The sequence below is a fragment of the Phragmites australis genome, chromosome 1 (assembly GCF_958298935.1).
Source record: "Phragmites australis chromosome 1, lpPhrAust1.1, whole genome shotgun sequence".
Lineage (NCBI taxonomy): Eukaryota > Viridiplantae > Streptophyta > Magnoliopsida > Poales > Poaceae > Phragmites > Phragmites australis.
Window position 1 is genome coordinate 4,228,221 of NC_084921.1, and position 25,308 is coordinate 4,253,528.

General features: G+C 43.7%; 2 protein-coding genes and 1 pseudogene across 2 annotated transcripts; 2 read left to right on the top strand and 1 right to left on the bottom strand.

The window, feature by feature from the left end:
- Nucleotides 1–982: 982 nt before the first annotated feature.
- Nucleotides 983–4,655, top strand: LOC133887018 (indole-3-pyruvate monooxygenase YUCCA4-like). Its single transcript, XM_062326927.1, has 4 exons — nt 983–1,898; nt 3,200–3,448; nt 3,548–3,670; nt 4,070–4,655. The coding sequence occupies exons 1-4, from the start codon at nt 1,149–1,151 to the stop codon at nt 4,259–4,261; spliced, it is 1,314 nt and encodes a 437-aa protein (XP_062182911.1). The 5' UTR covers nt 983–1,148; the 3' UTR covers nt 4,262–4,655.
- A 9,326-nt stretch (nt 4,656–13,981) lies between these two features.
- LOC133930401 (mitochondrial arginine transporter BAC2-like) lies at nt 13,982–15,482 on the bottom strand (annotated as a pseudogene).
- Nucleotides 15,483–17,017: 1,535 nt separating this feature from the next.
- Nucleotides 17,018–24,628, top strand: LOC133924743 (SMR domain-containing protein At5g58720-like). Its single transcript, XM_062370467.1, has 11 exons — nt 17,018–17,905; nt 19,080–19,105; nt 20,602–20,766; nt 21,568–21,644; nt 22,068–22,285; nt 22,674–22,744; nt 22,845–22,901; nt 23,314–23,381; nt 23,450–23,556; nt 23,688–23,755; nt 24,297–24,628. Exons 1-11 carry the CDS (start codon nt 17,167–17,169, stop codon nt 24,417–24,419), a joined length of 1,719 nt encoding a protein of 572 aa, XP_062226451.1. The 5' UTR covers nt 17,018–17,166; the 3' UTR covers nt 24,420–24,628.
- The last annotated feature ends 680 nt before the right edge of the window (nt 24,629–25,308 follow it).

A 25,308-nucleotide genomic window follows, 5' to 3' on the forward strand; every position in this document is an offset into this window, starting at 1 on the left:
TTTTAGAGGATGAGGCATTTAGAGTTTTATCATAGACTTTACTCCCTTTGGTCATAAATACTTGACGTTTTATATAAGATCCGATCAAAATTAGTACTTGCGTCATTGTCACTTAGCACGGTCTGAAATCTGAACCCCCCCCCCCCCCACCCCTTTTTTTGCATAATACCGTCTCTTTACAAACAACCCTAGAAACATCAAATTTAGATAATTCGCATCCTTACCTTGCAACATTTAGAATATTCCAGGTTTTTTTGTTGTTATTTATAAGATAAAGACTTTTGTGAATGGGAGATATAAAATTTCTGGTAGAAATAGAGTTTTTTTGTACGAACGGGTAGAATTAGAGTTTGAGAAAGAAGGAACAATCCATTCCATTGATTTGGCAACAAAACACGAGTCGAATTAATCTTATGAAACTAGCACTGAGGATCCATATTTTGATGTGATATTTAATAAAAACACGAACAAGAGCGATGATTTGTTAATGTGATGGTAAATCCTAAAGTATATCCAGTTCGCATCTTTTCCAGTTAACAGGATATATAGTCGGATATATAATATAGATAAGTCCTATCCGTTTTACCCTGCCGTAATTAATTGAATTCTACTATACTGGGAGATAACTAACCACCACCCGTTGCCTCGATCTGCGCGGTGAGACGAGCCAGGAATGGATCAAGAACCGGCCGAACCGCGCGCGCGGATGAGTTCTCTTGGCTTGCATGCATGCTTGTCCTCTCCTCTTTCCTCGCGGCATGAATCCGGCCGGAATAATCCGGTTCCAAAATCCGTTGCGATTTTCAACACCGCTCCCTACCCCCTGCTTCTCGGTTAACCGCTAGCTTTAGATGTGCGAGGAGAGAGAGAGAGAGAAAGACCGGATAACGAGGCCGTCCGCATTGTATCGATCCGTGCCGCCTAGCTTGTATATATACGACGCTCTCCTGTTACGATTGCTATAGCTCGATCCATCCATGCATGCATCCATCCATCGGAACAATATAATCCGAAAAGCGGAATTCTGTTAGTAGGAGCCGAACTGCTGAGCTCTCCTCTCTCTCTCTCACGCATATACATTTACATATATAGTCTGATCCAACGACTAGTAAGTAGATAGTGCGCCGTGGCCGCCGGCGACTGTGGAGATGGACTGCTTCGCCGAGACCGAGGGGAAGAGGGCGCACGACCCGCTGTACAGCCCCCGCCGCGCGGCGAGGGCGACGGCCACAGGCTTCCCCGTCGGCGAGGAGTACGTTGAGGTGTTCCGCGGGCCGCTGATCGTTGGCGCCGGGCCGGCGGGGCTGGCGGTGGCGGCGTGTCTGGCGGTGTGCGGCGTGCCGTACCTGCTGCTGGAGCGGTACGACTGCATCGCCTCGCTGTGGCGCCACCGCACGTACCGCAGGCTGAAGCTGCATCTGCCCAAGCGCTTCTGCGAGCTGCCGCTCATGCCCTTCCCGGCCAACTTCCCCACGTACCCCACCAGGGAGCAGTTTCTAGAGTACCTCGACGACTACGCCACCACGTACGGCATCCGCCCGGTGTTCCATCAGGCCGTCGTCAGCGCCGAGCACGACGGTGAGTTCTGGCGGGTGCGCACCAAGGAAGTCATCACGGCGGCGATCGATGGCGAGGAGGCCGTCCTCAGCAGCACCACCACGGAGTACCGGTCTAAATGGCTCGTCGTCGCCACCGGGGAGAACGCCGAGCCTGTCGAGCCGGAGATCGACGGCATCGAGGGCTTCAAGGGCCAGGTCATGCACTCCAGCGACTACCGCAGCGGCGAGGGCTACCAAGGCAAGAAGGTCCTCGTGGTCGGCTGCGGCAACTCCGGCATGGAGGTGTCCCTCGACCTCTCCAACCACAATGTGCACACCTCCATGGTTGTTCGTGACGCGGTGAGGGAAAAAAAATCATCCATCGTTTTCTCTTTCATTTGTTTTCGGGCCTCCTATGTGTTTTTTCGTTTTTCGTTTTTCTTTTTTTGCGGGACGGGTTCCTATGCTTGTGATTCTGTTTTCTAGTTCTTTTTCATCTTTAATTGCTTTGTTAGTTGGTTCAGATGGAGTGTGGATTTAAGTAATCATTGTGATCGCTAGCGAAAGAATTCGATAATTTGAGGATTTGTTTTTGCCAATACTAACATTAGCGACCGAAAACATGCACGCACAAACGAACAGATTAAAAAAAAGGTGAATTTGCATCTCTCCATCTTTTCCATCGGTGCAACCTTTTTTCCCTTCTTTTTGTTCATATGTAACAACAATGCCGCATAATTAAGCCTGAGTAGTGTACGTACTTATTGTAAATGCTCCATGCATCTTAGTTGGCATCACACTTGATCTCACGTGTTCATACACTTCCCGAAGCACAATAATTTTCTACTCATAGTTTCTGATCTCGCCGCATGTGTTAACCTTGCTTTTCCTTTTCCAGTAAAAAAGCACACAACCTCGCTAGAGCCCATACATGGCATGCCAAGAAAGAGGCTGTGATGCTCTAAGGAACTTTCTTGGGATTCATGAGCATGCGCTTGATCCTTTTCAAGGAATAACAAAAAAAAAAACACACCTAGATTTTCTCCAGAACAGTTTGAATTCCAAACCGCTTCAGTACCTTATTTAGCCACATAAATTGGAGTACTACTAATAAGACCTGTATATATTGGTTAACTAACAATAGCACTAACTTGTGCCGTTTGGAATATTATTAACGGCTAGCAAGAAAACTCTTTTGGATTGGCCTCTATATGCTTTATACTATTCGATGTATAGTTTATGTTCTCTTTTTTTCTCCTTATTGGAATGTGATTTACAAACCATTATGAAAACTGCTTTGATGCCGATAAGCATATGCATATGGAAGCTGCACCAAGTTGTTGCTCCTGCGCACTTTGCAAAGTTGTAGTAGTACAACCTAGCCAGCGCTTGCAACTAACACATATCAGCAAAAGGCAGGCTCCAAGTGTTGCAACCTTTATTTTTGCCGCCTTTGCTTAATTCCTTCGTTTAACATAGTCCATGTTACAGACAAAACAAAAAAAACAAGAGCCACTTCGATTTGTTTCCCCTTTCGGTGTTAGTTTATAGTATCCTAGATAGATGATGATTTCTTCAACTGATTGTAACTGTAATTGGTGCACTACCAACTCCTATTCTCTGAAATATGAACCTCATGATTTCTTTTGTGATCTTTCCAGGTGCACGTCCTACCTAGGGAGATCATGGGGTGCTCCACTTTTGGGTTGTCCTTGTGGCTTCTCAGGTGGCTGCCTATCCAAGCGGTGGACCGGATCCTCCTACTCCTGGCGCGTCTCGTGCTTGGTGACATAGCCCGCCTCGGCATCGCTCGTCCCAACCTTGGCCCGATGGAGCTAAAAAGAGTCTACGGGAAGACGCCAGTGCTCGATGTGGGAACCATAGCCAGAATAAATTCTGGAGACATCCAGGTAAATGATTAATCCTTTGATTAGATGTCATCGTTAATTATATAGTATAACTTTTCTAATTGCATGGCCTCATACTATTATTTGTTGCGCGTTTGTCAGGTGTTCCCAGCAATACGACGTTTTCAGGAGCATGTTGTGGAGTTCGTTGATGGTAGGATCCAAGAGTTTGACGCTGTCATCCTTGCCACCGGTTACAAAAGCAACGTGCCTTATTGGTTAAAGGTATATATATATAGTACCATATAAATATAGCATGCACTATTCAACTTGATGTTACTTTTCTTTGTATGCCGACAAGTGGCTATATATTACTCTTGTTTGGAGAATCCGTTTCAAAATATTTGTCCATTGAGAAAATCAAGAGTGTAGTTTATTGCAAAGTTTTCACTCTATATCCCTATTTAAATGCTTTGGAATAGAGAAAATAGTTGTATTATATCATTTAATAGGGGTATGGTTGGTCATTTCTCATTAAATTTTTTCTTAGAATTCAGCCCACACGGTGGGCTAAGCTATGTACAAACATTGAGAAACGGATGAAATATCTAATTAAATGAGAATATGTATATATAATTATATCATGTAAATTACCGCCCTAATTACTTTCTCTTATTTATATAGGAGAAAGAATTCTTCTCGGAGAAAGATGGATTCCCACGGAAACCAAATGAATGGAAAGGGGAGCATGGCCTGTATGCTGTTGGCTTCTCACGGCGTGGGCTCTTAGGTGTTTCCGTAGATGCCACCAAGATTGCAGATGACATTGTGCAATGTTGGCATGGCATAGGCTATGGAAGACACAAGATAAAATGATATCAGACAGGCCGGCCAATTAATGAGGGCCCCTTCCCCTTTGATGATTCGATTTTTTTGTGAATACGTGTACTGGTCTATTTTACTTTTCATTCTAACTGGTAGATACGCTAGAAACTAAAAAAAATAGGCTAGCTTATCTATCAGCACACTAGTTGAATTAGGCTAGTACATGTAGAAAAATTTCCCCATTTTTCCATTATGTAAATAAATATCATACAGCTAATTGTTCATTGCATTTTAGTTTTGCTCTAACTTTATAGGGCCAAAATAGGGCAAGGATTTGAGAGTGTTAGTTTGTTTATTTTTTGTCCTCATTTTTTCTTGAAACAATATCTTTCCTTTTTGGCAAATGATGTCATGTTGTTTTTGTAAGTGTTTATTGTAATAGACAACATTTATCATTATATTTTTATGTTTATGTATTCTTATTTTACTCTTGCAATTACGTAAATTCTTTCTAGATTAGGATTATTTGTTGAGTCCACATTTGAATAGTAAAAAATATTTCTTCTTTAGGACTAAGCAAATTTCAACCAAAATAATTTTCGCCCTACTCTGAGACTTGCCAACTAGCCTTTAATCTAACAATTTTTTATACTTATGTTTTGTGCCTAAAATTCTTGCATATTAGTTCTGTACAACATAGTTTTTTACACTAGATAGAAGCAATAACTTGTGCTCAGAAGGGGTACTATAAGTAACTAGCATTTTTCTAATAGAAAGTGATGAGCAATAATTGAGATGGATGCATATTTGATACCTAGGAAGGTTAAAATATCATTCATTCATATATATATATATATATATATATATATATATATATATATATAAAACTCAATTATGGGGAGAGATGTCTACCCTAGCTTAACCTGCATGAGTTGAGAATCCAACCCCTGTTGGATGGGTGACAACCACCCCACCAGGCAATGTATCTTTAAAATATCAAAAATAGTATATGGTTAAAAAAAATTCCCAGAACGAGCTGAAGATAGGGGGTGCTTCTCTATCCTTCCATATGCATGATTACCTACAATTTAAGCTTGGTCTTTCTTATGCATACCTTAAATTCCTGCTTCTCTATCCTTCCATATGCATGATTACCTACAATTTAAGCTTGGTCTTTCTTATGCATACCTTAAATTACTCTTGATATTTCCTTTGTGCATAGTGCTTCTAATTATGTCGTCATAGTTCTAGATCAATATGCATGCATCCCAAGGGACCACCACCACTAGCACCATCACATACCTCTTTGTGAGGTTGGTCGATGGATCTGCTTGCAATCGTCAGGTACCAGCAGCTAAGAGGAGGAAAAATGCAAAGATGTTTCTCAAACCTATGCCATGCCCTAGTTGAAGGCGTCTGCATCACTGTTGGTGCTGTCCTTGACCGTGTGCACATATATACTCCACTCGTATAAATATTCTTCCCGAGAGCATATTCTTGCACTTTAGTGTGTGCAAACCCAGCTCCATAGCTTTTCTGGTGCCATGATTCCATTTCATCTCCACTTTTGCATTGCCTCCCTCTGTTACTTTCCACTTTGCAGGGGGAGCAGCAAGCCCAGGGTGGCAGCAAAGGTGGTATTCTTATGGGGCATCACATGTTATATTTGGCATGCATCTTATAATGTTGTCCCTGTGGCAAAGTTTACCTAACTTGGCACACAATCAATCCATTATATTATTGCCCAATGAGCATATTTCTCCCTATTTTCATTAGCTTTTAATCTCTCTGTTCCTGAGCATTATTTACATGTTATATATAGTGCGCTAGGCTAATAGGCCGTGACAGTATGTACGTAGTATGAGTTGCTAGTTCCAGAGAAGATATATACTGTATGATGACCGCCGGGAGCTAACAAGTGAAAATTAAGCTCATTTCCAGCTAGAGATGCAGTACATGAGGTCAGGTGAACCATACAAAGAGGGACTTCCCAGAAAGCAGGATGCATGAGGCTAAAAGGCCGCTTTTCTTGGAACTTGTTTTAGTTTTAGTGAGGTGATGATCTACGTACTTTTAGTCCCATCAGGTCGCCGCCAACAGCTACCTACCTGCTTCGTTCGTTCCAGGGAAGATTAGCAGCATATTAACCCTAAACCCTGTGGAGACCCAGCAGTTATGGGCAGGAAAAATATCAGGCGCTTTACTTCCATTCCATGATTGCAATGCATCAGTCCGGATAAAACAGTTATCTAGATTAAGATAGAGCACGCTAGTTGCAGACTACCTTTCAAGAAAGAAGCCAGCCTTATCTAGATTAAGATCGGCACTAGCAGCAGTATAGTAACATCCGGTAACTGGATAGGCCAGGCACATTCATGCAAGCCTGTTCTTGTTCTGCAGACGAGGTAATGATAATTCAAAAACTTCATGGACACTCGATTCTGAAGCGACAACGAGCCGCACTAAATATATCTCCATGGACGGGCCGGTGGATTCCATGCAACGCCGTCGCAGGTGAAGTGTGAAAGTTGACCGGCCATCGTTTTCGCATAGAAGAGAGTAGTAGTACTTGCATCTGCCGTGGAATCTTTGATTGGTCCATGCATAATTGTGAGAATCCGATCGAGAAAAGGAGAGCATGCATCGATCGAGCACGGGAGAGGGAGGGACAATTGAGCTAGTAGTGTGTTTCGAGTGGCGGTCCCGGATGGAACGCTGACACCCATGTACAGTGGCCGAGAGAGGAGGGCAAACGGACCGCGCATTCCTCCATCGATTCCGATGAGCTAATCCAGCAGCAGTAGCGTGGCTGCTGTTGTCGCGAGCTAGCGACTAAACACACGCTATCACCCTGGACGTACGCACACGAATCACTGGAAATTGATCGCACATGAACATGCTATAGTTATCAACGATGAGCAGGAAATAGCGGTTACCGCTCGGGATCAGTGGCGTGATGGGGCCACAGTGATCCCATTGCCCTAGCTCCAGTGCACGCTCGGCATGGTACGATGATGACACACTTGGGAACAGGGTCCGGTGCATCTTGGCAAGCGTGAACCCATCGCAGAACCGTTCCGTGCGGTGGATCATCGGCACACCGTTGACCATGTTCTTGGCGGTGAGGCCGTGGAGCGCGTGGAAGTGAACATGGATATAGCACGCATGCCAACGCCATGCCTCATCGTCCGCCTTCGCTAGCAGGCACATGGACACATCCAAGTTGAGTGCCAATATGTACAACATGTTCCTTGAGCGGACCATGAGCGCAAACAGCAACCGCTCGCCGTTGAAGATATACAACTCACCGTCCTCGATGGTGACTTTGCATCCATTCTTGTCAAGCTATCCCAAGCTCATGATGTTTCTCTGAAGCAGTGGTATATAGTATACCCCAGTGAATATTCACTACTCCTTGTTCTTGCACTCAAACATGATGGCACCCTTCTAGTAGAATTGCACCATGAAACTGTCACCAAACTTTTTCTGTGCCTTGCACAGTCTCATTGAGCTGAGACAACATCGAGCGGCTGCCCGTCATATGGTTATTAGCACCAGTGTCCAAATACCACAGTGCTGACGTCCTGCATGATGACCTTCTCCTCGTGAAGGAAAATGATCTGTGGTGGCGCGACAACATTGACCTGCACTAGCTCACAATGCTCGGCCGTGAGAAGAGTTGGTTTCTTAGCGAGTGTAGAGATCATGTCCGACGAGACAACACGAAGTATCGCTTCTAGTGCCATCTGATCCTCCTGGTGGTTGACGCCGCCGGCTGCGATGGCTGTCCAAAGGCCTCTCGCCTCCAACATGACATGCATTAATAGGGTCTAGTCACCGTAGTTTGTTCGTGTGAACATTGGGTATGCGGCCGCACCAATCTTCCTCACCGTCTATTGTACTATCAGGGTGTCACTCCCGTCAGATTCGACACTACCTTCGAATGCAGCAGAGGAGGGTATAAGAGCAACAAAGCTCTGATACTCATTGTTGTTGTCACGAGTTAGCGACTAAACACACGCTATGACCCTGGGCACACACGAATCGCTGAAAACTGATCACACGTATGGAGCACCAAATGTTTTTGTGCTTTGCAACCAATCTACATTGTTTTCTATTTTGTTCTCTATTTATAGACTGTTACATACAAGGAAAAGATCAATTATCTTCTAAACTCACGCCACGGCTCGCCGCTAATGACGTGCCATCCCACCTCCGGCTAATCGTAGCCAAAATTAACTCAAACACATAATTTTTGCCTAAAAGATCTCGCGACGAAGAAAGGAGAAACACAATCAACAAACATCTCCAAGAAAGAAGCGACGTCCGAGGACATCACCATTGTCGGTTCAGACTAAACACCGGGCAAGGCTTTCGCCTGAGACCCCTAACCTCTAACCAACTTCCTCTCATGTCATGTGTGCAAAGCATCGTCGAATCTGCACGCGCCGAGTGTCTGGCATGCATATGTATCCGTTCCGGATAATCATGGGGGCTCGTAGTCCAGACGATTTCCATTTGTAGAGCAGGCCGAGGTAACATAGCTGCTGCTTCCATGCCATATCCTGACACCCACGCACAGCCGCCTGGCGATCTGTGCGCTGCAGGAAAAAGGCACAACGCGTGCGTGTCTGGCAGCAGGACATTTCAGAGCAACTTCTAGAATTGTTTGTAGGACTTAAAATTCCTACACATAGTATTTTGGTGTTTTTTGAAATCCAGGGTTAATTTCTTCTGTGTGAATTCTGAAGGAATTGCATGTCCCAAACAAGCTTAGCTAGTAGGAGTACGCACTACACACAACAATGGCAAGTGGTACTAATAATCATTATGCACATGGAGCTTGCACTGCAGCATTGTCGAATTTAGGCGGCCATCTTAGATTCCGGAGAGATTCCTGCATCATATCTGGAGAGACCCAGGTCCCAGGATCGTGGTGGCCAGCGGCCCCGTACCGACGATTGGCCATGTCGGCCGGTATGGGCGGTGAACTACCTCTGCCTGGCTGGTAGTGCAGGTCAAAATGATGAGCGCCATCGTGTTGGTGTCGAGATCGAGGCAGCGGCCGGCCGGAGGCTGATGCGGACTCGCAACCTGAGATGATGAAAAAGCTGTCGCGCTCGTGAAAGCTGGGGACTTTTCCTGCCATTTTTGGGGCAGGGCGGCCGCGTTTCGGCCGTGCGCCGCCGCGTCAAAGGTCTCTTGGGCGCCTCATCATTTCACCGGGAGGCCGCGATGTATTGGGAGGCGCATCACTCACAGACCCGCATCACATCATCGGATCGGATCAAGTGTGACTTGGTCCAACAGACTGTTTGCTCGGCCCTGTGCACTTCTCACAGGGGCCCGGCCGCGGCCCATATAGATCGGCCGAGATGAGCTCCCATCTTCAAAAGGCCTGGGAATGGTGTCGGTCTATTTATTCATGATTCTTTTGGGGCCTTCTTTCTTTTTTAAAGCCAAAAAAAGAGTCGTCAACCTCCCTGCAAGTAACTAGCTATAGAACTAGTTATAGAATATCCTACCCGCATCCGGACTCAACTCACGCATCCGACCCGACCCGAATGACCCGATCCAACCCGAATGACCCGATTCAACATCCGCGCCATGGATAATGGCGCGGACACAGACACCCGCGCCATGGACAATGGCGCGGACACAGCCAACACCCGCGCCATGGACAATGGCGCGGATATTGTAGCGCGGACACTGCCAACATCCGCGCCATGGACCATGGCGTGGACCCAGCCAACATCCGCGTCATTGTTCATGGCGCGGATATTGTAGCGCGGACACGGCCAACATCCGCGCCATTGTCCATGACATGGACTCAGCCAACATCCGCGCCATTGTCCATGGCGCGGACCTGGCCGACATCTGGCGCGGACCCGCACAGCTAGCTACGCGGGACGGATCGGTCGGGATCATTGGGTGCTCTGGCTACAGAATAACCTATATTATAACTAGCTACATATTATACTTGTCATATATATATATATATATATATATATATATATATATATATATATAATTTGTAGCCAGCTATAAAATAGCATATCCTATAGGCAGATTTCTTATGGTGGCTCTCTTGGTTCCTGGAAACCGATTCTGCGTTGAGTTGGTCCTGGTTACGTCGTAGTCGAACTAAGTCGATTATGATTTGCCAAGACCGTAACTGACGAGCGCCAGAGAAACCGGATCTGATCAGGCGGTTCAACAGTAAGACATTTTTCCATGCCTTCTATTCCTGAGCCGAGCCGAAGCGAGCCGATGGAAACTGGTGGTCCAATCGTAACTACCATCCTGTTCGTGAGGATCAGTTAATGCTTGATTGACGGGTCTACGGGAATCAAATCAGGCTCCTAAAATTACTGACTATATTTGATTATGTCCTCTGCAGCGACAAAACCAATGTTGACTATATTTGGATCGTAACTATCTGGCGACATTTATTATCCTACTGGCCGCCGTATCTAGCCCCATCTATGAAACAAAGAGATGTATTTATTGTGTTACCATAAAATTGCCTCATCTGTTACCATGTGCTGACAATGAGATATTTCTTTTCTTACTACAAAATGCTACTCTATTTACTAAAAAAATATAATAGTGTGGTTTGAATCAAATTAGCACAAACATAGTATACGTAATATATATAAATCATTAAGCATAATCCATGAACAAGAAAATCAACTCAGACTTTTGTTTTCGCCCGACTCAAGCCGTGATCAACTCGGCCTCTGCTATCTAATTGCCGCACACCACCAATATAGACCAGTTAAAAGTCATCTGATGTTTTGCTTACCACAAAATATACATCAATTTACCGTATAAAGTGAAGTGAATTACGATATTTAAATACAACCATGGTAATAATAAAAGCTAACATCAATTACGATAATAGAGTGTGGTAGTTACTACATTTTTTTAGTAGTTGTATTCATTTTAGATGAATCCGGTTTGGCCTTCAGGTTCAGACAGGGCCGGGGACTCGAAACCCAACGAGGGACCTGAAACCCGACCAATTTGCTTTTATTCCTTAGTTCTTGCAAATTTACAAATCACAAATCAGAAGGCACAACTGCACAAACTAACATTTTCATAAGCTCACAGTTCACAAGTCACAAACTCACATTTTTCACAACTTCACAAGTCTCAATTACGATAACCAAGCTAGATAATTAGAAAATATTATCTAAAAGCTCACAATTCACTCAAAAAAACACATGCATGAATCATGATGCACCCATCCGTTGTACTGCAGCTTGTAAGGGTAGCACACTAGCACTTTGATAAACTTGTCAGCTTGGTGGCAACTGTCAAGTGCTTGCTAGTTACCACACCAATAAAATTTGCTGAAAAGATAAATACAGTTCTTGAAAAATAAAATTTCTATGCACTATAATCAACAGCAGTTTGCATAAATGACAAAAACATGCATGATGCTAGTTTGATGTTGTATTTTATCCTTTTTTTTATGCAAGAACGAATTGAATAAATTGACATTCCTTTTTGCAAAGCAGTGTTGTTTCTACCTAACAAACGACATGGTATGCAACCATATTTTTTTTAGCAAGAGCTAGATATCCTATATAGTATCAACTAAATTGTACATTTGGTCCAAATAGTCTGAACTAGAATAAACATAAAAAGACAGAGTCACAAACTCTAAATTAGTATCATCAGTGGTGCTGTGTGAGAAGTCGCTAGCTAAAAGAATGATGTTGAACATCTAGAATCTCTACCTAACAGAACAATTCGTATGGCATTCTGAAATGACTGCTGACTGAAGGCAAAACTCAATTCTTGCAAATTAAAAAAGAATGCTCTAAAGTCTAACCTCTAAGCTATGCTTACAACGGCAAGCACCAGCTAACCATGTCTTCGATGATCAATTAATCAACAACAATTGAATCAGGTTCCTCCTACAATCAGAGACCACATCAGCATAAGTGTTAAGTATGAACCACACACCACAAAAATGATTAGATGATATTAGCACACTGCTAAGATTTGGAAATAGAATGTCAAAAGGAAAGAGAGCACGCTGCAATGAAGTAATGTGATCAAGGACGATGTGTGGGGAGTATGTTGATTGTTAATCGACTAATTGATTTGATTTTCGATATTATAGGAGAGGGGAATAGATGGAAGACCAACTTTGACTGTTGACCGTTTAATCGTGTAAGATGTATGTGAAGATTGTTCAAATATATTACAACTCGTCTATTTTATAGGAGTATATATAAGTTTTCATAATTATCTAGTGTTAGCCAGAGCACCACTTAGAATTTGTCATGCGTTCACCACAGTTTGCGAGATTTAATTCACTGACTAAAAGGGGATCAGCTTTGAGCAGCCCAAAGCTAAACTAAATTTTAAGGATTTAGATTAAAACACATCATGTAAACATGTTTATTTCTTTACACGATCATATATTAATCGAGTAGTGGTAGATCCTAGCTAGAAATATGCATATATGAACCCATCCGGGAGATTGCATGGCTATGCAATTTTCGTGGTCCGTTGTATGTGTTGGATGGGGCGGTTAGGATGGAGGAATATTTTCTGATATGCTCGATGAGCTGATCCGGCCGGGCGAAAACGGCCGGCCGGTCCGAGCCATTCTGGTTAGCTTGACCGTTCGTGCTAGTGTAAGTGTGCGTTCGTGATCTAAAAGTATAAGAGTGATCTAAATTTTTTAAATATTTTCATGAATAAATTAGAGCTTACTAGTAAGCTATTTTAATTGGTTTGATAAAAAACATGTGCCGATATTTAATTAAAATTCTATAAAGAAGCATACTTTTATAAATTCTAGCAATTTTTAATGCCTCAAATAAATTCTCAAAAATCTGAAAAAATTCATTAATATTGTTCTCATGTGATGTACTAATATATAAAAATACTTTCAAACCTAGGTTATTTGGTGAAAAGTGAATTAATTTGTAATGCTCCATTTATATGTATTTTTATCATTTCATGTGATATTCTACTTTTAATTCATACTGAATTTAAATATGCACAAATTCATACAAATACTTATAGAATGTATATAAATATGAATGGATCATCTTATGAACTCTAATACCAACAAACAAACAGAAAACTGTCTTATCCTATTACTTTAATCTCACAAATCCAATATATCCCAACCAAACATAAAATTAAATCATCTAATCTTAAAAACATAGATGATCGTATCGCATCAAATCTCGTACTCCAACCAAATGCACCTAAAATAGTGATGAGATAAGCCATCCGCCATTCCCCTGTGTGGACAAACAACACAAATCCAATTTTCACACACGTTGGTGCTCTCCATTCTCCAGTGACTTGGGAACTCAAACCACCAGGACTCCGTGCTTGAATCGGATCGGAATCTGCACCTGCTTGGCTGGAATAAAATCGCACAAATGGTAGTTCCGTATCCACAGCTGCTTCCAAGAAAAAGCTAATCCATTTTGCCTTCCTCCATTTGATCAGTGATGTAGCAGCTGCTGAAAGCAACCTTTTTCATGTTCTGAACTTCTGACAGGAAGCTCATAAGAAAGCAACTTACAAGCACAGTGGTGTAGTATTTTCCATGCATGGTTTATTCATCTGCGAAATTGTCATTGCCAAACTGATGTTCTTGTATCTGTAATAGCAATACACCAACAAAATATTGGGGAATTGACCGTCACCATCAAGAGGCATGCCAATGAATATTAATTTGCAGCTATGACACTCTGAGGATCTCAACTCGTTGTAATGGCATCCCGATGAATATTAGCCTATGTACAACATTGCAGACATGCCGCCGCGAGCAGCTCCAATCTTACAAATGGCGCAGTTGCGAATCTGGCCGTTGCTGCTGGCCAAGAACCGCAGAGCCAGCTCGTACGCCGAGAAGATGGCGCCGTTGACGATGAAGGCCCGCGCGACGGCCGTGCCCAGGCCGCGCCACAGCACGGGGAGCCCCTCCTCCCGGACGCTCTTCCGGAAGCAGTCCACGACGCCGCGGTACCTCGGCGGGAACGCCTGCGCTTGCAGCCGGGACTTCACCACGTCCAGCGGGTAGCAGCAGACCCAGCTGGCGACGCCCGCGAGGCCGCCGGAGATGAGCATCGTCGAGAGGCTCTCGTCCCCGTTGCGCCGGCAGCCCGGGTGCAGCCGCTCCCTGGCGTACTCGTACGTCCAGAAGTACACCCCGTGTGCCGGCGCGTCGCGGAGCGCGGTCACCGTGCCGCGGAGGGCTTCCTTCCGGAGGATGTCCCGGGCCATGTCCGCAGGGCCGTGTTGGTCGCCCGGGCGGCGGTGCTTGTGCCCCGCCGGCTCCAGCTGCAGCCTGATCTCGACGAGCTAAACGGGGGAAAGGATGAGCGTTTGCAGCGCCCCGGTGCCGACGCCGGCGAGGGCCAAGCTCGTGTATGAGGGAGGCTCGGAGATGGAGCTCTCTGGATCGAGCGACCGCAATAGGATCGCGTAGACTTGAAAGACCATCGCATTTTGCAGCAAACAAGAAGAGCGTTTGGAACACAGCTCTGACGGGAATGCAAGATACTAAACACACAGCGTGGCAACGATTGCCAATCGCTGCCGAGTGCAGCACTTGCATCTTTCGGGCGATCCCCAGCATGCAGAAATGCAGTTATTCTCTCTCCTCAAATTTTGGTGATCCGCTGAACATTTCCACGCGTTTTTCTTACGGAAACAGGGGAAGTAAGCAAGAACAGAGGCGGCAAAGGCAAAAGGAGTAGCACGAACACTTGAACGCGACAAGCAAGTGGAAAAAAACACATCTTTTTCAGTGAGTCAGCAGTGGCGTTCTCTAATAGCTAGCTAGCTAGCTCATCAGTCAGTCGAGACATAGATTTGGATGTCGCATGTTTGAACAAAAAATTCTTACTGGAAAACGATCGATCGATCAACCTAATTTTAATTTTAATCAAGACAAAAGGAAGACGTATGTCCTTTCGAAAAAAAAGGAAGACGTATCGAAAGAAGCCAGGAGCTCCTGGAATCCGGTCAGACCAATTGCATGCGCCAGCAACTCACTTGGAACGCGACGGAGGCGAGGGGCGCGCCCATGCCGCGGTAGAGCGCGGAGGATGCCGCGCAGCAGCGAGGCGGCGGTGATCCCGGGGCTGACGGGCGGCGGGGGCTGCTGCAGGCGGATGCGGAGCGTGTCGAGTGGGTGCCCCGCCAGCACGCCGGCCATGCCGCCGACCCCGCCGGCCACGAACTCCTTCCCACAGCTGCTCGCCAAGAACTCCGGCCAGAACTCCATCGAGCCGCCCCAACAACGACCATCCAAGAAGGATCAATCCAACACTCCCCGATCGCCCTCCCGCACCAGAATGATGGGCCACCGGCTGAAGAATCGAGCAGGGAACCTCTTGGCGGTGGCAAAAAACCAATCGGCTAGGAAGGGAGAGGAGACGGTACTTCTACGGCTTGTTTATTAAAGTTTTTTCTGATTTAAATTTTTTACGGAGATTGATTTTTTTAAGGAAGTGATTCTGCGATTGAAAGTGATTTTCTATGATTCTTAAAATAAAATATATGGAGAAAATGATTCTCTGCGGGAAATGAATCAGGGGAAGTTATTTTTTTTACCTCTCCAACTTTTAGTTCATTTAAAAAATCACTCCCACAAATTTCATTCTGAAAGCTAAAAACTGAAAACTACTGTTTAGCAAAGCTCTCTGATTCCAACCGAAAAACTGCTCTGAAAGCTCTACCAAATAGACTCCTGTTTATAGAGGCACCGCACGGCACGCGGTGGACCGAGGGAGGGATGCCGTGTTCCCGTGCTCGCAGCCTTGAGCCGATCGCCGGAATGCGTTGTTTGTTGTCACGGCCTAGGCTTCTGCCATGCATGACCTGCTCTACTATACTATCTCAGGTTATCAGCTACGGGACTTGTGACTCTGCCTAATTCAAGTGCTCTGGTTCAAGCCCGGGGTTCTGCCATGATGCATGACCTACTATACTATACTATCTCAGGTTATCAGCTACGGGACTTATGACTTTGCCTAATTCAAGTGCTCTGGTTCAAGCCCGGGGTTCTGCCATGATGCATGACCTGCTATACTATACTATCTCAGGCTATCGGTTATGGGACTTGTGAGACTGCCAAGTTCATCGACGTGAACTACGAAAAGGCTTTTAATTTGCGTGCAATTCATGGACTCGATCCGTCTCGTTGCCAACCACGTAGTTGATGTGATGCCGACGTTCCGGGTTGGAGCCATGTGTTTGGCTACGAATGAAGGGGACTCATTGCATTCCGGATTGAAATTGTTGCTTCAGCTCCCTCCCTCCCTGGTGATGTTCATTATTCTCGTAATCCTCTTGCTTGGATAAAACAATTTCACACAGTCCCACCCTTCAACTCTGAGAAGAGACACTTTGGCACCGAAGAAGAGACGACGAGGAAGGGCTTCCACAGCGGAAGATCCTCATCTGATCGATCCCTTCCCTTTACCGTCGGTGAGGCCCATCCACTGGTCTAACTGAAAACAAATTTTATAAGATTTTTTAGAAAGATCTTCGTAAGATCTTGATACAGTCACACATCTTCTGATACAACGGCTGAGCTAAAAAAAAAGAAGGAAGAAGATACATATTACCTTAAAAAAAATCTTTCATAGTATCCGTTCTATAGAATTTATTTCAATCTTACCAGCCGCTCCAAAATAAGCCTCTCTACCAATGACAGTGGGCCCCTATTTTTCACGAGCCCCACGTGCCATTGGGTGGGATATTCTTAGGCGGGCCCTACCACGCCTCCGCGGCCATCTCCCCCGCCGAGACCGCGTGGCTGGCTGCTCCTCGGCTTCTCTTGTGTTGCATTCCCCTCCCCACCTCCACGAGAGAGACAGAGAGAGAGAGAGAGAGAGAGAGAGAGAGAGACGACAAGACGGAGAGGACAAGAGGAGAAGGAGGGCGAACCGACGGCCACCGCCGGGATGAAACCGTCCAAGAGGAAATCGAAGAAGAAGAAGAAGCCCGCACCCGCCGAATCGTGCTCGCCGGGGTCCGAAACCCTAACCCCAGCCGCCGCTGCCGCGGTTTCGGAGATGGAGTCGAGCAGCAGCTGGGATGCCTCGACGTATGCGTCGGCCTTCATGGCCAGCTCGTCGGGGACCGCCTCCACCTCCTCCTTCTCTTCCTCCGCCTCCACCGCGTCCTCGTCGGTCGCCGGCGACGAGCGCCGCGACCTCGCGTGGCTGCTCGACGCCTTCGCCAGCGCCACCATCGACCAGGTCGACTCCGCCTACCGCGAGGTCGCCGGCGACCCTTTTCTGGCCGCCGGCATCCTTGGCTCCTCGCAGGACACGCAGCCACCACAGCCCCCACGGCCGGCTCCGCCGCCCCCGCCGCCGCCGGATCTCTCGCCGCGCGGTGGATCTGGTGGAAAGAAGGCTGGTCGGAGGCCAAAGAGGGTTGCCGTGGCCGCCACTGGCATGGTATCGGACGTCATTGGCAGGGACTACACGCGGCCTGCCCCTTTTCCTGTAAACGTGACCAATGCATTGAAAGGTAGGGATGGGGCAAGCGCGAACAGTGAGTGGAAGGGTACAGATGGGGAGGGGGATGGCGGATGTGGTGGCCGCAAGTACAGTGTTGAAGATGCCGAACAGTTCCTATGCTCCATGCTCGGGGATAATTCGGACCTTGGCATGGGTGTGGTCAGAGACGTGCTCGGTGAGTCTTTTATCACCTGCTCCTCTTGTTTTCATTCAGAATGCTGTACTTCGATCGTTCCCTGCCATTGTCACAACTGAGTAGAATTTAGTACAGTGAAAATAGAAGCCCTATCCCCTCGGAAAACAGGGAGCAGAGAGGGTTCAAAAGACAGCATTTTAAGGCGTCTTTTTAGCTTGCTTAGGTATTGAATCCGTTAGGAGTGAATAGTAAGAACACAAAACGGATCTGTAACATCAAACCATCAATGAGTTTTTAGTGACAATCTCGCGAAAAAGAATGATGTGCTGATTGACTCTCCTTCAAACATGCATTAGAAAATTTTTAGCCATTTCTTTTTTGTAGCTTGAGATGATTAAGTAACAAAGGATGACAAGCCCATGCTAGGGTTTGATGTGTTAATAGTTTTGCAGTGTAGCATTTATTTCCAAGGGTTAAAATGAAAAAGGAGTAATACGCTGTCGAATTGCCTCCCTCCTGATGTGTGGCAAATTGATTTGATGATGCCACGTACAGTGCCAATGTATGCAATGGAAAAGGCTACGACGATGGTTTTGGGCGAGGTCCTTTGGTCAAGGCCATTTCAGATGATTGGATTTGCAGTTGATCATGTCAAAAGACTTGAGAAGCTCAGAGAAAATAGAGCAAAGCCAAGGTTCATGTGTACACAGTTAAGTGGATTGCTAGCTTGCTGCTAAGGAAATATGTATTTCAGCATTGCTGAGCTTACATTGGGATGTGAAGGAGATTGTTGCTTTAGTGGTTGTTTTGTGTGGTATACTGGTATGCTTATCAAAACTACGAACTGGACAATATTGTTTTCAACTGAAAGATTCACTTTCTTGTTATAAGCGTTGAAATAGACATACAATTTTTTTCCATCTGTTTGTATGCTTAACTGCTGCATTTTTTACCTGTATACAACTGCTAATAGTACAAATGCTGCTATGAGTGTAATCATTGGATGAAATTGAGTGTTTCTGAGGCTGGTAGACCATATCGTTTCCACAACTAAAAGCTTTTCATGGTGAACTTTGTTTTTTTGTCCAAATTGAAATAAATTTGAGTGTATCGAAGTTTGCTTCATATTCTTTTATTTCTGCAACTTGCTGGCCAACTAATCGTATGGGAATGAACTTCTGATGTTGATATTTTTGTCTATTCCATTTTGCAGGTCAGTATGGGTATGATGTTGAGAAGGTAAACAAATTTTTTATCAGGTGCATTTTTCAGTTACTTGCAACCTGGGTTTTCATTTTTTTTTAATTTGCATGAAATCCCACCCATTGGATGAGCTAGAACCTTGGCCTGTTCTCGATGTTAATCAGTGCTTCATTTTGCCTTTATTTCAAACAATACATTTCATAATGAGCTAGAACCTGGCCTGCTGTCGATGTTAACCAGTGCTTCATTTTGCCTTTATTTCAAACAATACATTTCATATGCGAGACCGGTTAGCACATGGTTCTGGGAATAGCCTTCGTTTCCTGGTGGAGAATATGTAGTACATGACATTACTCTGCAATTGTTTGTACCTGAATGGTACATCCAATCCAAGTAAATGTGAAACCTATAAGTTGTGTTATCACTTGCACATATGGTGGTGATTGGTGATGATGGTAATGTGCCGATGTGTTAAGAAATAAATGGTGAATGCTCATAAGTTTGCTATCGCAACCTTGTCTCCAGATTCTCGATGTTCTAATTAAATCACGTCATTATTACAAATACATGTAATCTAATCATGCTACATTCAAAATTTAATTTCAAAAATTAACATAGGAATTTATAACTGTTTTTGGACTTCTTGATCATCATGGGGAAATGTGGTTCCTGCCATCATTGCGATCCTTTATTGGTGCTTCAGGCTTCAGTTTTCTAAAGAGCTGCTAGCAAGTGATCACCCCCTCTTTAAATGCTCCTCGGGTTACTGCTCTTGATTTGAGGAGCAGGTGGCCTACCCTTGACATGCTAGTCGGTGTGCATATGTCGCTGTAGCGGACTAGTGGCCACTATTTAGGACATTCTTGAATTATTAATCCGCTTGATACTGCTAAATTCATCCACTCAATTTTGAATATTGTTGTTTTTCTTTAAAAGTTTCTCAGATCTATTAGTCTGGTACAGGTCAACAGTTAGCTATTCCGTGATGTTTTATATCAGCTCAGAATATGCACCACAGTGGCATGTTGACATAACAAATTGAACTATTTTATATACTTTCAATGATAATCATCATTGCAGAATTCATTTGGATGTTTAATCAGCAAAAGCAATTAAACTGTTCACACAAACTGAGTTTTCACATTTAAAACAAAAAAAGAAGTTTATGAATAGGTAATTTGTCTTGGTACCTTACTTTATCTGACGAGCTAGTGCTTTTTTTTAAGGATCTTTGTAGGGTTTCCTATATAGTTCTTTGGAATGAAGGAACAAGTTATCATTCTTATGAAATTATGGAAAAAAATCGTTTGTGGCTTGTGTAAACCTCTTCTCTCTACCTCCCTCCCCCTCTCTTTCTCTCCAAATTCCTGTGAAGTATCCAAATACCTTTCTAGAACAATTCATCTGCTTTGTATTCATGTGTGATTACACTGGCATTCCTATATACTTTGCGCCTTTTTCATTTCCCTTGTTCTGAGTGGCTGTTACTATTTTGGTGAATTTGTAGTGTTACACTAATCAAGTGTTTTCAGGCTTTGGATGCGCTGCTTGATATCTCTGGCGTGTTTTCCGTTCAAAACATAGAAACATGTTATACAAATGTTGAAAGGAATGGTACCCGCTATCCAAATATCATCCCAGGAAATCAGCTATCCATGGACAACTTGGCGGCAGGCAATAAAAAATGCCCATTACAGGTGCTTAGCACAGTTACGGTTTATGCTTGCTCTGTTGGATGCAAAACATGTGTAAAATGGCTAAAATGGAATTTTAATTAAACTGGGTTGAGTGCTGCATATGTTAGCAGCAAATGAAATGGTATGTTATAATGGATTTATTACTACCTCGGTTCCTAAATAGTAGTTGGTTTAGAATGTATGCAGTCAAACTTAAACTTTGACCACTAATATACACAAACTGTAAAGTGCATACATTTTTAGATGTAAACAATATTTAGTTTTGTCATTTGAAAGGTATTTTTATATCATTATTTCTTTGGAAGTACCACTAACTCACAATTGGAAAATAAATAATGGTCAATATTTTCGTGTTTTTACTTTACTGTTTTGATTTCTGAAACGACAAGAGAACGGATTTAGTGTTTTGTAGTCAGTGCAGGTGTTACAACGTTGCCCAACTTGTCAGATGTTAAGTACAATGCGCAGTTTGAAGTTACTCACAAAGCATTATCAATTACTTTTGGTGCTCTTTAGGTTCTAATTTATTTTAAACTATGACAATCGTGGTTGCCTTGAACCAGCAGTAACAAAATAGAAACTTTCTAGTATTGTTCATTTTGACACTGATAGAAATCCTAGCTCAAAGTGGTATACCAAATAATGTTGTATTCGATCTGCTATTAACCGCTGAACGATATCATGTACTAGTCCATTAAATACATCTCCAGGTCCCTGTTGCTGCTTGCTACAACTGAAATGATTGCAATACTTCCCATTTGGAATCCTGTTTAAATATTCTATTGTTATATTTTTATTCAGTTATCAGATGAGATATCCGGCATGACACTCCAGTCTGAACTAGAACACGAGTTCCTGTGGGGTGAGCCTCACACCAGGTGAGTCAACTCAGCCAATTCATCTGACCATATATGCTTCTCCAAGTGCTTAGGGAACCTTCTTTGCCTGATTTCCGCATGTGTCCTGTGTGGGAACCTGGTACCCTATGCTTATTTGAATTTTGTTTGGAATCCCTTTATGTCTTCTTGTTCGGATAAATGGAGTGTGTGAGAAACATTATTGGAAATTGTTTCTTTTGTCAATAATGTTTCTAGTGATATTTTTCTACTGCCACTGGATAGGTAGCGCTGTCTGGTGGCTGTGGGTTCATATTGTTTATCATAAGACTTCAATAGTACAGTTAGTTATTTCGTAGTTGGCATTTGTCAATGGCATTGGTAATTGGAACGATAGACTATATACTCGCACTTTCGAATAACTGGCTCTTAATTTTATGGCTTACTTGGTCTTTGTTTCAATAGCTATGCAAAGGCTGTTTTGGGGATGCCACGTTCAACAACATCGCCTTCAAGATCGACAGCAGTGAAAGCCAGCCCACAACAGGTCTTGGATTCGCTTTTTAAAATACCAGAAATACGCACATATGAGCCAAGTTCTATGGACTGGAAAAAGGCAGTAAAGAAGCTGCAATCGTTCAATTCTATCATCGCATCGAACAATCTAGAAAGACCCAAAAACGGTATGTATATTGTTTTTGTATAATTCACCTAAACTATGCAGATTCAATCTATTAACTAAGATTGCCTTTTATCATTGGTTGCCATATTCCTTAAAGACCCATCTGATACATTCCTGTTAGGCCCTAGTAGGATATACATAGTTTTGACCTGATAGGTATATTTTTACAATTGGCACGTAAAATAACCCCGCCCCTTCTTCCAATCCCTATGTCTTTTATGAAATCAGTGGCCCCACATATAACGTACATTGCAAGTTTGTAACTTCTTTTGATGAATTTATTTGCAATTACGCAAAATCGTCTCGTTCACCTATTAGCTATTGGGTTTTTTTGTTGTTACACCTGATACTTATGCAAATGATGCAACTGTTATTGCTTTGTGTTAAAGGGGGTGACTATCGAGAGCTCCGAGGTGTTGCTGCAAGGCATTATGATAAAATGAAAGAATATTATCAGAAAGTATGTATTTTTTGGGCCAGAGTTTGCTTGAGCCAGTTTGATCGTACAACATTCCTTTTCTTTTTGGTATATCTTATTGTCTACATTTCTTCCCATACAGGCTGCCCTGGCATACTCCAAGGGAGACAAATCATATGCTTCTTACCTCGCAGAGGAGGTCAGGCAACTTTGACACTAAAGAAATGACACTAAAAAGAGAAAAAATGTAGAATCTCTTGACCGTTCATCGTATATGGTTGATGAAGGATAGTTTTAAATGATGTATTAATGTCGTATTCTTTCAACCCATAATGCTAGTACAGATGTATTCACCCAGTTATGTAGCCTATTCATCATAAATGGTTGATGAAGGATAGTTTTAAATGAGTTTAAAATGATTTGTTGATGTTGTACTCTTATCCAGTTATGTAGCCTATAACGTACAGGATTTGAAGCATTCATGCTGGAATGCTCCTGTCAGCATCCATCATCCAATGCAACAAAAATAGCAGTTGTGTTCACTTAGGTGGTTGGGTGTCAGTCACTTGTGTTATTCAATTCCCAGTTGGGATTTATTTTCTTTATTTCAGGGGAAACATTATCGGGCATTGGCTCGAATGGACGACGAGAAGGCCAGCAGGGAGATATTTGAAGCCAGGTAATTGTGTCGTCTTCCTAATATATATTTTCTTAATTCGTCTCTGAGAGCTAATCTTCTGTTTGCAGAAATAAGCATATTACAAATACAGTTACTATCGACTTGCATGGTCAACATGTCAAACAAGCTATGAAACTTCTCAAGGTTCACATGATGATTTGTGTTTGCATGCCATGTGAGTGTTCACACACTATCAGATAACTGTACTCCGTACCAATGTTGTCATTGATGTCAGTTAGCCACATCCTTGTTGATCTAATGTTTTATTGTGCCCTTTCTTCTTTTTTTCCTTTGTTCTTTAAACAGCTGTCTTTCTGAGAGTAATTACTGGTTGTGGTTCAAAAGGTACAAGGAAGGGGAAAATAAAGCAATCGGTAAGAATGTACTTGTTTGAGTTGTAATTCCTGCTGATATGCTTGCCACTTCTGCATTCTTAGGTTTTGATCCTGTGTTCTATTTCCACGGTATTCTAAACATTTTATGCGTTGCAAATGAAAATAACTCTCCTGAAATGCGTTGTTTGAAGGCATGCTTGGTTCATAGCCAATTTTTGCTACACTCAAGTTACATAGGTTTGATTTTCTTAGTCAGCTGTTTGTTTTGTTTTTAGCATGTCACTTTCTTAGCACCCTGTCCGTCTTATCATAGTCTCATTTTCTTACCCAAGTTTGCCATAGTTGTGGTGATCAATTTCTTCATACAAAATATGTGGCAAAATGTGGTTTGCACTCAAACATGTGTTGTGAGTATTTGCAATGCTCATACTGCGGTTATATTGTTTAGGACAATTGATTTTCACAGCGAGATCTAAATAATTCTCTTGTTCCTGATTATTACCTAATGATGCACGCTATTCTTTTATTTGTCTCGCATGCCAATGTCGTTGAATTTTTGTAAAATAAATGGCTGTGATAGGTTATTGAGCTTGCGGAGAAGGAATGTGTTGAGTGGCATGAAGAAAACTCCGGAACCATAGTACTGCGACTTGGTGGGCCAAGAGAGTATTGTTTTCTTGAGCATGATAGTGATACTGATTAAGTTGAAGCCATGGGTTCCCCTTTTGAGTAGACTTAATATAGATTAACATCTGATGTAATCTATGTATCTATCTGTATTTACATGTGTTGTAATTAGGTGACCTAGGTTCTGTTGTAGGCTGTAGTTCTGGCACACAGAAGTTCAGTCATAGCGACAAGTATGTACTGTCTGATGTTAACAGTGTAATGTAATCTGAAGCTTTGTAGACCTGTTTAGTTGTTATGATGTGGTTCTGTGGACATTGTAACTTTGTAAGGTAGGAACATCATAGTGTAATCTGATGTTCTGCACCTGCTGGGGAGTGCCAGAACGTTCCCTATCCCGGAGGGAAGAAAACCTCCCCCGTGCCCTGTCCCCATGCAGGGGGTAACAGGTCCCCATCGGGTCCCCCACGTCAGAGAGAGAACAACCAAATCGCAGCAAGAACATGCACAGCAGCGAAGAACCATACTTAAATCTGAGTTTGGCACACTGAAATTAGAGATCGTGGACTTGATACATGCATTTCGACAACAGAGTAGATCACAGAAGCAATTATGCACCGATTTTTTTTCACAATTCAAAATAAAAAAACTGAGGAAAAACAACTGCATTTGTGCATCAGATCTGAATTTCAAAACCTACAACCAACCATACATAGGAAAGGCTTGCAGGGTGGTTTGAGAGGCCAGAAACACTGCTTGAGGGCTTGGGGGACGATGTCCCTCCCATCAGAATGGAGCTGTGGAGTACGAGGACCGCCGCTTGTGCCTGCGCCTGCTGGACCTCCACAGAACGGATCACAGGTGGGGATGGAGGGCGCCGACCGCCGGCCATTTGAGCGAGGTGCCAAGGGGGTGGACGCCAAGTTGGTCAACGGGGGAGAGGAGAGAGGCCATTTTTTATTTTT